The sequence below is a fragment of the Podarcis vaucheri genome (genome assembly GCF_965113315.1).
Source record: "Podarcis vaucheri genome assembly, chromosome: 1".
Taxonomy (NCBI): domain Eukaryota; kingdom Metazoa; phylum Chordata; class Lepidosauria; order Squamata; family Lacertidae; genus Podarcis; species Podarcis vaucheri.
In genome coordinates, this window is record NC_138759.1 from 119,345,642 (window position 1) to 119,360,057 (window position 14,416).

The 14,416-nt window shown below is 44.9% G+C and overlaps 2 protein-coding genes and 1 long non-coding RNA gene across 7 annotated transcripts in view; 2 read left to right on the forward strand and 1 right to left on the reverse strand.

The window, feature by feature from the left end:
* Positions 1-4,067, forward strand: part of WIPF1 (WAS/WASL interacting protein family member 1) — a 58,054-nt gene extending 53,987 nt beyond the window's left edge. Inside the window, exons 7-8 of the mRNA XM_082196676.1 lie at positions 1,578-1,691; positions 3,440-4,067. Of these exons, the coding sequence (XP_082052802.1) occupies positions 1,578-1,691; positions 3,440-3,495 (170 nt within the window). The 3' untranslated portion in view covers positions 3,496-4,067. The remainder of the gene's footprint in view (positions 1-1,577; positions 1,692-3,439) is intronic.
* A 443-nt stretch (positions 4,068-4,510) lies between these two features.
* Positions 4,511-11,766, reverse strand: LOC309525134. 4 transcript variants are annotated; one of them, XR_014216059.1, is made up of 3 exons: positions 11,752-11,766; positions 7,639-8,835; positions 4,511-7,260 (listed from the first exon to the last, which is right to left on the reverse strand). It is a non-coding gene; the product is annotated as an uncharacterized lncRNA (long non-coding RNA). The 4 variants fall into 4 exon arrangements; XR_014216060.1 differs by lacking the exon at positions 11,752-11,766 and adding an exon at positions 11,736-11,750 and having other exon boundaries at positions 7,639-8,821; XR_014216061.1 differs by lacking the exon at positions 11,752-11,766 and adding an exon at positions 11,720-11,739 and having other exon boundaries at positions 7,639-8,821.
* A 253-nt stretch (positions 11,767-12,019) lies between these two features.
* The window catches only part of GPR155 (G protein-coupled receptor 155), a 38,050-nt gene continuing 35,653 nt past the window's right edge, over positions 12,020-14,416 (forward strand). Inside the window, exon 1 of one of the 2 annotated variants that reach the window (XM_082236302.1) lies at positions 12,020-12,169. The gene's annotated coding sequence lies outside the window, so the exon portion shown is untranslated. The remainder of the gene's footprint in view (positions 12,170-14,416) is intronic. The other variant, XM_082236301.1, reaches the window with a different exon arrangement.

Consider the following 14,416-nt stretch of genomic DNA (forward strand, 5'->3'; position numbering starts at 1 on the left):
TGTGCCAGTTAAAAATTTCATAGACCATTTGTAATGCTTTTTTTACTCAAGTACCTACCTTTTGAAGAGGACTTAGTTAACTGCAAGGATTTTAAGGAGCCCTTCCCACATGCTTGCGAGTGGTGACATTTTGATAACACCAACACTGCAAGAATGTTGTTTGGGTCCCAGGTATTGTAGAATGATACTAGAGGTGTGCACCTGATTCGGATGAATCCTGAGGTCAAGTGGGATGTCTTGGACAGATTTTTGGCTTGTCAGAAGTGAAGCAGGATTTGTATGAGGTAGCACAAATCAAATCGGAGGCCCCTGGAAAACTCCCATCTTTTAGTTGGGTGGGGTAGAATGCGTGTGCCCTTTTTGTGTTAAAGCAGATGAGCACTTTTAGTTAGTAATGCTTTTTCCCCTATCGTTTTTATTTGGTGTTGTATTATTATTATTTACCGATTAAATTTGTATACCCATAGGCTTCAGAGCAGTTCACAGGATAAAATTACAATACAAAAACACAAAATACATAATAAAAACAAAAACAACCCAACAGCCGCCCCCCCAGCACATTTCAAAGGGGCATTGGTTGACAATCAACCAAAGGTCTTCTTAAAGAGGGGTGTTTTCGCCTAGCAACCAAAAAATGTACAGTGGTGCCTCGCAAGACGAAAAGAATCCGTTCTGTGTTTCTCTTTGTCTAGCGGTTTTTTTGTCTTGCGAAGCAAGCCCATTGACGGATTAGCGGATTAGCGCTATTAGCGGCTTATCTGCTGATCGGATCAGCTGATAAGCGTCTTAGCGGCTTAGAAAAAGGGGGGGAACCAGCAGGAACTCGCAAGACATTGTCGTCTTGCGAAGCAAGCCCATAGGAAATTCGTTTTGCGAAGCACCTCCAAAACGGAAAACTCTTTCGTCTAGCGAGTTTCCCGTCTTGCGAGGCATTCGTCCTGCGGGGCACCACTGTATATTGAAGGCACCAGGCAAAGCTCCCCAAAGAGAGCATTGCACAAATGGGGAGCCACTGCAGAAAAGGCCTGTATCCTTCAGGGCTACTGCACTGGGATGAGATTTGGAGGCCTTCTTTACAGTGGCTCTAGTCCAAAATGTGGTGATTGTGGTGGACTCAGGTTCAATGCTTGGCTGTTGGCCTGTAGTGTCCCTCAAAGTTCTGTCCTGTCCCTCCCCACCCCACCCCCCGCTCTTTTAAGAAAGGTGGTCCTGAATTTTAGGGTTCAATGACAGCAGTATGTGTATGACACCCAGCTCCCTCTCTCCTTTCCATCTAAATCTGAGGAAGCTTTCTCAGTGCTATTTCAGTGTCTGGTGTCGGTAACAGACTGGATGAAATTAAAACTTATTCCCAGCAAGACAGAAGTGTGTTCCTGGTCAGTCAAGAGGCACAGGTCAGGAAATAGAGATTCAGCCCCATGCTGCTTAGGCTTGCACTCCCCTGAAAACACAGGTGCGCAGCTAAGGTGTGCTGGATTCAACCCTGAGCCTCGATGCCCAGGTTTTGGCGGTCGCCTATATATAATATGACATTGCAGAAACTTCTACAAAGCCTGTTATTGTTGTGTTTTCTCCAGATGAGTGGGAGAGCAGATTTTCCTTCCATCCTATGTCTGACCTGCCACCTCCAGAGCCGTATGTGCCAATGAACAAAAGCTACCCCAGTAAACTAGCAAGGAATGACAACAGAAGTAAGTATTCTTTCATGAGGTGCTTGGTAGCAGAGCCTTTGGGGAGCGATCACAGAGGTTATATAAAAAGGGCTTTGAGCACTCAGAAATGACTACGTACGTGTGAAAGATCGTTCATGTTATTAAATGACACACCTAAATTGCACAAGTGACCATGTGGGGTACTCCTAGACCCTGTATTTAATGGCTTTGGACTGTATTTAGTTGTGTCGTTCCACTCATGGAAGGCTCTCTGATCTAGAAGAGGCTTCCATGAACAGAAGGGAAACCGGGGCAACTTTAGTCAGTTTTCCCTCTGAAAACATCTCCCTTTCCCAAATCTGTACTAGCTTGCGGTGGTGAGAGGAGGCCTTAAACATGAGTCCCAGTTTGGATAATGTTGTTGTTTAGTCGTGTCCGACTCTTCGTGACCCCCTGGACCAGAGCACGCCAGGCACTCCTGTCTTCCACTGCCTCCCGCAGTTTGCTCAAATTCATGCTGGTAGCTTCCAGAACATTATCCAACCATCTCGTCTTCTGTCGTTCCCTTCTCCTTGTGCCCTCCATCTTTCCCAACATCAGGGTCTTTTCCAGGGAGATTTCTCTTCTCATGAGGTGGCCAAAGTATTGGAGCCTCAGCTTCAGGATCTGTCCTTCCAGTGAGCACTCAGGGCTGATTTCCTTCAGAATGGATAGGTTTGATCTTCTTGCAGTCCATGGGACTCTCAAGAGTCTCCTTCAGCACCATAATTCAAAAGCATCAATTCTTCGCTGATCAGCCTTCTTTATGGTCCAGCTCTCACTTCCATACATCACTGTTGGGAAAACCATAGCCTTAACTATACAGACCTTTGTTGGCAAGGTGATGTCTCTGCTTTCTGCTTTTGGATAATACGCTAAGTCAAACCATGGTTTATCTTAGCATGGTAGCAAAAAGGACTGGGGAGGGCCAAAATGGCTGTGAGCTTCTCCTCTCCAGGAGTCCACCAGTTTGCATGGCCTTGCTAAGCCATGTGGCTTAGCATGTGGTGTGAGCCAGGCCATGTGCAGTTTACATTTTGCATTAAAATTAGGTTGGAGTAGATACAGTGGACGCTTGGGTTGCGAACGTGATCTGTGTGAAATGCACGTTCACTACCCGCAGCGTTCACAACCCGCAGCTGCGCGTCTGCATATACTGCGATTCGGCGCTTCTGCGCATGCGCAACTGCTGAAACCTGGAAGTAACCCGTTCCGGTACTTCCAGGTTTCGGCGGTCCGTAACCAAAAAAAAGGCAACCTGAAGTGTCTGTAACCCGAGGTATGACTGTAGTGGATTTTCTTAGACTTGAAAACAGTACCAAAAATAAATAAATTTTGTTCCTCATTCATGCAGGTGTTCTCTCTTTTTTGCCTTTTTGCAAGTTTTTGCATTGCTTGAAAACCCTTCAAAACCCACCTGACCAGCAATGTTTCTTTTAAAAATGAATGCCTGCATCTTTGGGCAATGATACGGGTGCCATACTATTATCAGTTTGAAATAAACAACTCCCCCCGCCCCCCATGTATATATGAACTATGTTGTAGGCTAGCTAGCCACACGTTTGTAACAGCTACATGTAATTACGACATAAAATATTTGTGTATTATTCATATCCATCCAATACTAGTTCAATGAATAACAGAAGAGTTTTTAAAAAATTGAACCGGGATGTTCTAACTGAATATCTTGAGCATAACCTTCAGTGAATAAAAAAATAAGGTGAAATCTCTTTTCTTTTGCCTTTTAGGTGGATCCAGTCGTAGAGAAAGAGGTGCTCCGCCACTTCCACCTATTCCAAGGTGAAGTGGGGCTGTTGACCTCTTTGGGGATGTGACTGCTTTTCTGAAATTTCCCTTGAACCCAGCAGTCTTGTCAAAAGGTTTCCTTTCATGCCGCACTTTTTTGGGGGGGCTGGGGAATCCCACTCTCGGTATCATTTTCAGATCAAGCTGTCAGAATCCTGCTCAGGTTATTCCTGCCGATTTCCACCTTGGTTCTACAAATCAAAGATTTTGTGAACTGTAATCCAAATCCCCATTTATGGGGATTTTAAGCTACTTTGAAATTAATGGGGACTTGGTTCCAATAAGGTGCTTAGTACTGGGGGAGTGGTATATTATTATTACTATTGTTACCTTGAAAACTGTCTTGCAAGGCATAGCGGGGACTGTATGGATCACATTTTGGAGCTCAGTCCAAGTCTTGCCAGTACCATCAAAAAGAGCCGAGACTTTCAGCTTGTCTTGTAGTGTGGGACAATAACATTTTACAAAATTCAAGTCTCTGTTACATTAACCTGAAACATAGCTTCCTTGACAACCTTCTGTATTTCTTTCCATGATAAAGATGATTCGTAGCACTTTCTCTCTCCCCCCCCCAAAAAAAATTGCAGTCTTGTCTGAGATTACTGATCAAATTGATCAAATTAGTTTGACAATTAGAGGTAGGGGGAAAGAACTACATGGCACAACTTTTAATACATTCCATCTCTGGAAAGAGTTGGGATTCATTGTATGTGACATTCTTACTCTCTCTCAGGCAGTCTGCGAAAACTTTAATGAATTGTAGCCCTTCAGAGACCAAAAGAATGTTGCACTGTGTTTGCCAAAGCATCAGTAGCAGCTTTTAACAAATCCACCGAAAATGCCTATGTCACAATTCAGGGCAGTACGTGCACGGAAGCAGGCTTCCAAGCATGTAAATCTAGCTGGAGGGAGGGAGGTGTCTACAACCAAATACTGTGTACACAGATCCTCCCTCCTGTCCCAGAGGCAGGGACCGTTTGCTCAGACATCTCCATTTTCTTTATTAAAAAAACAAACAAACAAACAGCTAAGATCTTGCAGGTGGACTTTTCAGCATTGGAAACTGGGGTGTCTTCTAGCCAAACAGCTGGATTGGTGGAGTTTCATATTTTGGAAGAAGAAGAAAAAAGAATTTGGGGCTTGCGGGTGCTACAAAACAACAAGATTCAAGATGTCATTGTCATCTTGGAAGTTAAGTTCTTCTTTTGCTAACAGTCATGCTGTTGGGCTTTTCCTCTGGGGTGAGTTTTACCCCATGGTTTCTGAATTGGTGGTTCTGCAAAACAAATCGTTGTAAAGCTCTCTCCTTTGAACTATGCAAGGCAAATATTCAAAGTTAGTGTATATAAGCAACAATAGATGCTAATAAGACTCTTTCTGTGGCTTTCTGCTAACACCTCTGCCCTGAGCTTCCATTTCTTTCATGGTACCATTGAAACTGTTCTTAGCTATGAAAATATTTTTTTATTTGGCTCCTGTGTGCTGAAGACACTCCCCTCTCCTTTGATGTGGCAGCTGTTAATCAAGCATCCAGCTGCAAGCAGGAAGTGCCAGCAAGAGACATTAGGTTGACCTGTTACAAGCTCTTTCCTTTCCACGAGGTGCAAAACAGCTGGACAGCATTTTAAAGTTACGGCTTTGTTGCAAAATTTCATTACTTTTCGCAGGAATTTTCTTGTCATTCTGACAGTTGATAAGTGCATTTACTCTTTCACAACTGATTCACCTTTACACACATGAGAGAAATGTGGTCCTTAATTGGAACGTGATTGAGAATGGAATGACTATTTATGGAAGCTCTGAAGATGGCTCTCTTGTATACATTACTATGCAAATTGGAGACAAAAGGATGACTTTCCTGGTGATGTCATGAATGAAAAAGTGGGAAGATGGAAGATGTGTATTATAGTATAATAATATCCAAAGTTAAGTTGTGGTGGGACATTTGGAGCAAGATTTCCTTAGAGATGCACATGAAAAGTATACTTAGATCTTTGGGGAAGCTTTGAAAAGGAACTCAGAAATATTCAAAATGGTGCAGCCAAGGTTGCACTTTGCTTTAGACCAGAGGTTCCCAAACTGTGGTGGTCCTGAGCTTCATTCAGGTGGTCTGTGGCATGTCTGTGAAGAACACTTACAATTTGAATTTAATGGAATTCAGATGGTAATAATAGTAAAGTACAATATAAGAAATAAAACAAGCCATAAAAATACAACTAAAGCTCACACTGCAATTGTAATTGCTCGTTACAATTGCTACAACAGGCAAATAATAATCATCAAGAGGTCTGCCAAGACCCATAGCAATTATCAAGTGATCTGTGGGAAGAAAGTTAGGAAGCCACTACTTTAGACTATGTGCATTCCCGTTGATGATAAATAAAGCAGGCTGGAGCTTTAGGATGGAAAAACACTGCTTTGCATTTATAATCTGTGTGTACAGAAATATGTATGTAAAAGCTTTTTTATGACTCTTTTTCATTAAAAAGAAAAAAAAAAGTTACCGCGTAGCTTTAGGTTTTATGTTGAGGTGCATTCCACGAGCCCCTCTTGTGATGGAATCCTTGCAGTTGAATATATTCAGGGACCCAAAGATTCCACCCACACAGGTCTCGTTGCAAAATTGGAAAGACCCTTTTTCAGCCATAAGCACAGCAACGTCTTGCAATACCTTTTGGGATCAAGCATAGTCTATGATAATAATGGATTTTTCAGCAGACTCTTTTCCTATGCATTTAACAATCCTTTACATATATGCAGTATTAATTAACAGTTCCAGTTTCAGCTCAATTAGTATTGAGTGTGTGTGTGTATTATTATTTTTTAAAAGCAGGATGTAAAATGTTAAATTATTACATTTTTGTTCCTGGAATGGAACACTTCAGCCTTCTGAAGAACAAATGAAGTACAAAGTTTTACAGTGGGGGTTTTAAAAAAATAATTGTACATTTTGTGTAAGCTGATTTAAGAGCAAATTCCCTCTTTGAATATGTTGATTAAAGATGGCAGAGAGAAATTGACAACAGTGCTTTCAACTGATCGCTCAAGTTAGAAATTTGGTTATGCAATAGAGTGGAGATGGTTGCATTATCTACTCCTTGTTGCTGCCAATGGATTATTCATTGAGTGAGTGAAGTTCTGGAGCTGTGTTCTTCAGCTAGTCAGTCTGGATCTTTGCAGTGAAAAAGCTTGACAGCAAGGAACAGCCATGTAATGAAAAGCAAAGGTGTCAAGAGGGCAGACAAATGAAGGAATAAGCATGCAGTGGTTAAAATCTGGTGATTTCACAAGCAACGTCCACTCAGAAACTCTCAGGATTATGGTATTTAGAAACTCTGTGATGTGATTTCATTTGATCCTGCCAATTGTCTGTACCATTGGCAAATTAATTCCCGTGCAATATTATCTGAAATTCTAACCAAAGCCTTGGCATTTAGAATGCAACGTGGCCTTTTAGAGAGAGAAGCAAAACCTGGAGCTTCCGTCTTCCTCAGAGGATAACATTTTAGCACTTTCTCTCCAATAGGAATCTTCCTTGGTGTGTGTATATGTTAAGTATTGTCAGGAAATACTTCAAAGGAAAAACAATAATAGGGCTTGTTTGGTGTAAAGCCTATTTCTTTTTCTTTCACCAGATACATTGATAGAAGCAGCATTTTGAAGTCTAGCATATCATTTTATTGTCGATATTTTAGATTAAATATTTATTTGACTATGTACAATGATCAAACAGCAGAAAGCAAAAGATTCTTCCCAGTGGTGCCTTAAAGGTAAAGGTAAAGGTACCCCTGCCCGAACGGGCCAGTCTTGACAGACTCTGGGGTTTGTGCGCCCATCTCACATCTATAGGCCGGGGGCCAGCGCTGTCCGGAGACACTTCCGGGTCACGTGGCCAGCGTGACGAAGCTGCTCTGGCAAGCCAGCGCAGCACACGGAACGCCGTTTACCTTTCCGCTGGTAAGCGGTACCTATTTATCTACTTGCACCCGGGGGTGCTTTCGAACTGCTAGGTTGGCAGGCGCTGGGACCGAGCAGCGGGAGCGCACCCCGCCGCGGGGATTCGAACCACCGACCTTTCGATCGGCAAGCCCTAGGCGCTGAGGCTTTAACCCACAGCGCCACCCGCGTCCCATAGTGGTGCCTTACTGTTACTTAAAAGCCACTTTTAAAATATCCAAATGGCTGCTGTCTTTTTTAAAACAACAAAAAAAAATTAGATCATGTTCCCACAGCCCTCAGAATTTCAAATATAAAATTGTACTTTGTATATGGTGTAGTGTTTAAGCTCCATCTCTTTTCCCATTGGTTGTCTTAACATCTAACCCTGAAGCCCACTGTATAGAAATATTTTGGATTTCAGTAAGACTTGTTAAAATACTCTTTTTGTTATGTATATTCAGGCAAGTTACATAGATCAAAACAATTTCCAAATGAATGAGTTTAAGACCGAGGTCTTAAAATGAGCAAGTTTTAAACCCTACAGATGTTTTTACCCCTATTTTTACCCCTGTTTTTACAGATGTTTAAACCCTACAGATGATTTGATTCATCAAATGGATCGTGAACTTACAGAGCAAGTTCCATTATATAATACAGAGCTTTCTAAACGTTCCCCATGCTCCTCCCAGGACTGGAAAGGGGTTCTTTACTTTAACCTCTTGTTTACTAGTAAAACTGAATTACTGTGTCGTGAAATGATGCATGCCTAAAAAGTGTTGTCACCAACGTGAAAAGTTTGGAAACCTCTGATATAATACATACTCACCAATTTTTTATATATGAGATTGCACAGGTGTATTAGAGTAAAACAATGCCCATAATGTAAATAAGATTTTTTTTTATTTGACTTTGCTTTGTGTTATTAACATGCATATCTTAAAATATGTTATCACTGTGACTCAAATTGTGAGAAACCAGGTAACAAATAAACTTGTGTCTGTCCAAAGCAAAAATAAAAATAAAATTGGAGCAACTGTTTTGTCGGATGGAACTGTATTTGTTGTGTGTGTGTGTTTAGGACACAGTCTATGTGATCTGATGACTCTTCTTTATTGGAATCATTTTACACTGATCCTGCAAAGGTGCAATCTCAAAAAAATATTAGCCGTGTCCAAATACTATTTTCAATGGGGTCTTAAATATGCTGAATTTCCTCGATTGCACCTCAGCACTAAAGTGAATGACAAAACTGTTCTTGCCTGTTGTATAGTAGCCAGCCATGTGGATTGTAATTACGGTAAGCATGTAGGCTGGCCCACTCACATCCTGTATATCACGGATCCCTGTAGATACATGTAGATGAATACTACAATTCCTATCAGCCCCTGTGGAGGGATTTCTTCTGTATTATGAATAATAGTGTTTTTTAACTAAAAGGGTGGTTAGATCAGTGTTTCCCAACCTTTTTTGGGCAAAGGCACACTTGTTTCATGAAAAAAATCTCGAGGCACACCACCATTACAGCCCCGTGACGTCAGCGCGCAGCGTCACGCCGGGAGGGACATGAATTGCTAGCAAATTACATAATCACCTCCTTGAGGGCTGGCTCATCTTCTCCGAAGGCAGAACCCCATTAATTAACAGCACAGACTCACACCATAGCCAAGACGGGGGGGGGGGAAACCTCAGTCATGCACAGTCATGCACATGTGGGGGCTAAATGAGGACGAAGACTGGGCAGAGAGCAGGGTTCAAATCACCCCACCTGGCCAGGACAATCCCTGGGTGCTCCCTTGGGCCACTCGCCTGACCCACCTCGCAGGGCTGTTGTTGCGAGGATAACACGGGGAGAACCACGCGCGCCCCTGGGAGCTCCTTGGAGGAGAAAGCGGGCAATGAATGCCCTCCCGGCTCTCTCTGCCGCCCACTGGGGACCCCCCTCACCTGCCAAGTCCGGAGCGCCGGTGGAAGTTGCATGCATGCATGCAGGGCGCCGCGTTGCCATTGCATTGCACTGCACTCCATGCAACGCCTGCACGCATGCATTGCCTTGCACGCCCAAGGGGTCTCCCCGCGGTCCGATGCGTCCCCTCCGGCGCGGATGCAGGATTGCAAAAATAAAAACCCCCGACGCAGCCCTACCTGGGGGGCAGCCTCCGCCTCCGCCGCTCCGCCTCCGCGGGGATCCCCGGGCTCTATCCTGCCGCCCGATCTCCGCGGGGGCGCAGGCAGGCTGCACGGGATCTGCGCGGAAGAGCCCCTGCCCGCCCGGCCGCCGCCGCCGCACTCATTCCATGGCCGGGAGAAGAGCGCTTCAAACAAAACGCCCGGCCTGCCAGGCCACGCTGGGAAACGTAGTTCGCGCAGCCCGCGTGGGCGCGGAGCCCAAGGGCGAGGGGACTACGAATCCCGGCAGCCCCCACGCCGGGGACGGAGGGGGAGAGGCCTGGTACAGGGATGGAGGGACGGGTGGGCGAGCGAGTGAGTGAGTGGCAGCCGCCAAGCCTTGGCCGAGAGCCAGGAAGGGCCTCCCCGGAGGAGGAGGAGGAGGAGGGAGGCGCAGAGCGGGAGGGAGGGAGGGAACCCCAGGGGTCATCTAGTGACGGCGCCCCAATCAAAAATTTGACTTTAAAAAAAAAAATTTCAAATTTTTTAATTTTTCCCGCGGCACACCAGGCAACATCTCGCGGCACACTAGTGTGCCACGGAACAGTGGTTGGGAAACACTGGGTTAGATCATACACAGAGTTTAAAGATGAATATGAGGGTTCCCCCCCCCCCATGAGCAACTTGACGTGTCTCTTTGCTTGGGTAAATAAATTTGTAAGTTGACAGCTCAGCACTAGAGGGCACTTTTTATCCAAACCAGTACATGAAAATCGCCAACTTGCCTATATATAAACCTGCAGGATAGAGATCCAGGATGGTTTGGATATTGAGCTGTCAACGCCAAATGGATCCATCCATGGTTAAAAATACAATAAATTTACTGGATGATTTAAATTAAATCTAGATTTAATTTAACTAAATCTTAGGAGACTGCCTTATTCTACCCAAACGCAGGTATTCAATTGCAGAAACCACCAGCCTTCTCCATATGTAATGCCCCGTTCAGTCTCTTCCTCTCAATTTTTCTGCCCAGATCCTTATTTAAGTAGCTTATCTCTGTTAATGTCACACCTATAGCAGCCTTCCTAATACCTATCAGTATTAGGTATCACCTAATACCTATTAGCGTCTTGCTTTTTTTAAAAAAACAACAACCTGGTTGTGCTTTGCATAATGCATTTCACAGAAAGTCATTTGCCTACAGATAGATTATCATGCAGGCTATGGTACGCAGGGCAAATGTGGGCCAGAGTCGGATCTGGAGAACTGGGGGATTTTCCTCACCTCTCACCCCGCCACACAAGGGCTGCCACGTTGGATTTGCAGAGGACAGAGATTGGTAAGCAAGGGGTCAGAAGGCCCCCAAGCCAGTTTCTTAACTAGTAGCAGCAATCTGGCTGTTGGGAGAGGGATGTTCTCTGTCCATCTCCCTTCCATCCATAATGGGATGCTGTGGTGGGCAGATGCTGCCACTTCCTTCATCCTGTGTGCTTCTGCCTATAAAGCGCTGTCTTCGTTTCTAAATGCTAGAGAGCTAATATCCTAGTGGTTTAGCAGAAGAATGAATTCTTAAAAGGGCATCCCAAATAAAAATAATAAAAAGTGCTTTTTCTGGAGTACCTCCAGAAAAAAGCATTGAAAATAGGGGTAAAGATTTAAGACACTCATGGCCCATAAATGTAGGGGTTTCTAGTGAACACAGGCTATTGGCTCATTTAATCTAAGGCTGTGATTCCCACAAGGGGGCAATTTGATTTTTAAGAGGGGCAGTTCGAGACTAAGTTATTAACAGTGAAGGGCCTTTTAGGCATCCTCCACGTGAATAGTTAACTTTTTGAATATTAATAATTATATGTTGGGGTGGGGGGAGGTATCAGGATTTTAGAGATGCTTAGCTGGGGCATGGCCCCCAAAAAGGTTGGGAACCACTGATCTAAGGTTTCTGGGAATCCAGTCGTTGACCCCTCACAAAGTTACAATTCCCAGAGAACTTAAACTACAGTTCCCATGATCCTTTGTGAGTGGGGGAGGGGAAAGCCATGTGCTTTTATTTACTTATTATATGTTTAGGCCTTTTTTCTTCGAAGGAGCTCGAGGTGGCTGGCGCACGGATGCTTCTCCTCCTTCCCCACCATTCCGACAAGCCTGGGCTGCCGCGAGGTTGCGGGTGTTACCCAAGAAGCGGGTTACCTAAAGAAAACGGGACTTTTTCCCCACTCAGAGAAAAGCGCGTGCAGCCCAAGGCGGCTCCTTCCGTAGAAAAAAAAACACCTCCATTTTGCCAACTAAACCAGAGAGCTCTTGTGAAAAGACGCCAAGTGCCCTGGAGGCGAGCGAGCGGCTGCTGCGCGGCGCGAATCTCCAAGGCCTCTGGTTTGCTTTTTACTGCAGCAGCAGCACAACAAAAAACACAGCAGCAGCTGCCGCCGCCATCTTAAAAGCAGCCTTTTGCGACGGGGCGGGTTTTGGCGGGCAGGCCCGCCTCTGCGCTGAGCTCACGCGCCGCCGGCTCCGTCCCACGCGCGCTGCTCCCGGGCGCCCAGGCGACAACGGCGGCGTGGGCCGGAGATGCCCGCCTTGCTTTGCCTGCCGCTGCTGCTGCAGCCGCCGTAGGGCGAGGGCAGGTAAACGAGGGAAAGGGGACCCCCTTCCTTCCTTCCTTCTTTCTCCCTGCATAACCCCCGCGCCTTGACTCCGCTCCCAAACAGCAGCGAGGAGACGCCGCTCGGCTCTCCACACGCCGCGCCAGGTTCACCTTGGACGGCAGCCACTACTACGAGGGCAATGGGAGACTGAGAGAGCTGGGGGAGGGGAGGCTGGAAGCAGAGCCCCCTGCGAACACTTAGGACCATATTATTATTATTATTATTATTATTATTATTATTATTATTATTATTATTATTATCCAGCGGGGCCGCCCCAAAGTGAAGCCACCCCAAAAGGGCCAGCGCGCAAAGACTTGGGACTGCATGACTTTGCATTTGCCAGGTGACTTTGCATTTACGGCGTTTCTGGGACGTGTCTGTGTGCTGCACGGCTTTTATTGGGGTCGGTGCAGTTGTGGGGCGACTCCCGCCCTCTGGTTCAGGTTGCCATGTGGCTGCGTGCGCGTGTTGCGTCTGCGTTTAGGGGTCTCCCCTTCGGGTTCGTCCGCCGGCGCGCGAGGGCCGCCGCGTCTGGCTCAAACTCTCCACCAGCAAATCGCCCTCTCTGGTAAACAGGATCCCATTGGCTGCGGCGCGTCTTTCGGGGTGGGTGCAAGGCGTTTGCCGCGGGCGGATTGGCGGCGACCCTTTCCCTTTAAATCAAGTAATCGCAGCCCGGCAGCGGTTTGCATCTCGGCCCGGCCTTTTCGCGCGTTGCAAACCGGATAAGCCAAGTCGTGGGCGGTGGGGGACAATTTACAAGGCATTTGTGTGGTTTCTCTTTAAGTCGCCCTATCTGCGCTTGAAACCAACCGAAGAGGTGTTTGTTTCTTTTTCTTCTTTTTTTTTTTTTGCAAGAAGAGAACAGCTGGGTATCTGGTTCCATAAGGTGATGGTGAATATCGGTTCCCCCTTTCACAGATGAGGGGAAACATGAGTTTTCTTAAATTCGACAGAAAGTTAGGTGCATCCTGTTCCTATTTAAATCAGCAGATGATTTTTTTGGTGGGTTGAGTAGGTATTTTTCACCACTTTGGAGGTGTAATTGCAGCATTTAATCATAACTGTGGTGTTAACGTGCAGTAAAATATTTTGTTATGTTCTTCTTCCAAACTGCAACTGCAGATGCAGTTACTTGGTCTTAGGGTAGTGTCTTAGACTTTAAAATGTTTGACTGCTTTTGATGCTGCATAAACCAGATATAACAATATACCACTTTGACAAGCATTCCTTCCTATATGTGAGGCAATATGCTTGAAGTGGTGCATGTGTGCCACATCTAAAAAGGAAGCAAGCATATTTTTCTTTAGAACCCTCCTTTGTTTGCATATCTGGATTTAATTGGGCAGCCAATTAAAGTTCATATAGTCAATCAACCATTCTTTCTTAACTAGGCAGCAGCCCTACAAATAATATTGATAGCATTGTGATATTATACTTAAGATATTTAGGTGGTGTTTTGTTTTATTTATTTATTAATGTGGCATGATTTCAGTGAGACTTGCATGCTTGATCATAAATAGGGCTATTTGTGAATATCACAGCATATCACCATCTGGTCCATTGGCACTGTTTGGATACAGTGCATAGAACTGGAAAATCTCTTTAGGATGGTTGTTTTTGTCAGCCCAGTTCAGTTCAGCCTATTTTCTCAAGTGGCAAAGTAGAAATAGGAATTTAACCATTATCTTTACTGGAATTGAATCATTATGTTTATTTGGGGGCAGAGGCACTGAGGCGGTTGGCTGGCTTAGAATATGGATCACCTTGTGTTTTGCATTTGACTGGCCAAAAATATTTGTCCTGTTGATTGGTCCACTATTGTTAAAGCACTACCGTTAACGAAAATAGCAATAAAAATAATCGTCAAAAGGTTTGGTATTTATATTAACTACTGTTAGCTGCTGTTGTGAACCTTTTTATATTAAAAAACTGTAATTCAGTCCCATCCATTATTATTATTATATCATCATCATCATCCTTGTGCCTTGGTTTGTAAAGCAGAATAGTCTATGAGAGTGTGACTGATTGAACACTCTGGGTTTTTTTTATGGCCAATTGAGGATATGAATTTGGTTGTAGTCTGACCAACTTGGTCTTTTGGCACTGATGACTTACTGCGGTCCTATTTTTGCTGTGGTCTAAACCACAGAGCCTAGGGCTTCCCTATCAGAAGGTCTGCGGTTCAAATCCCCGTGACGGGGTGAGCTCCTGTTGTTTGGTCCC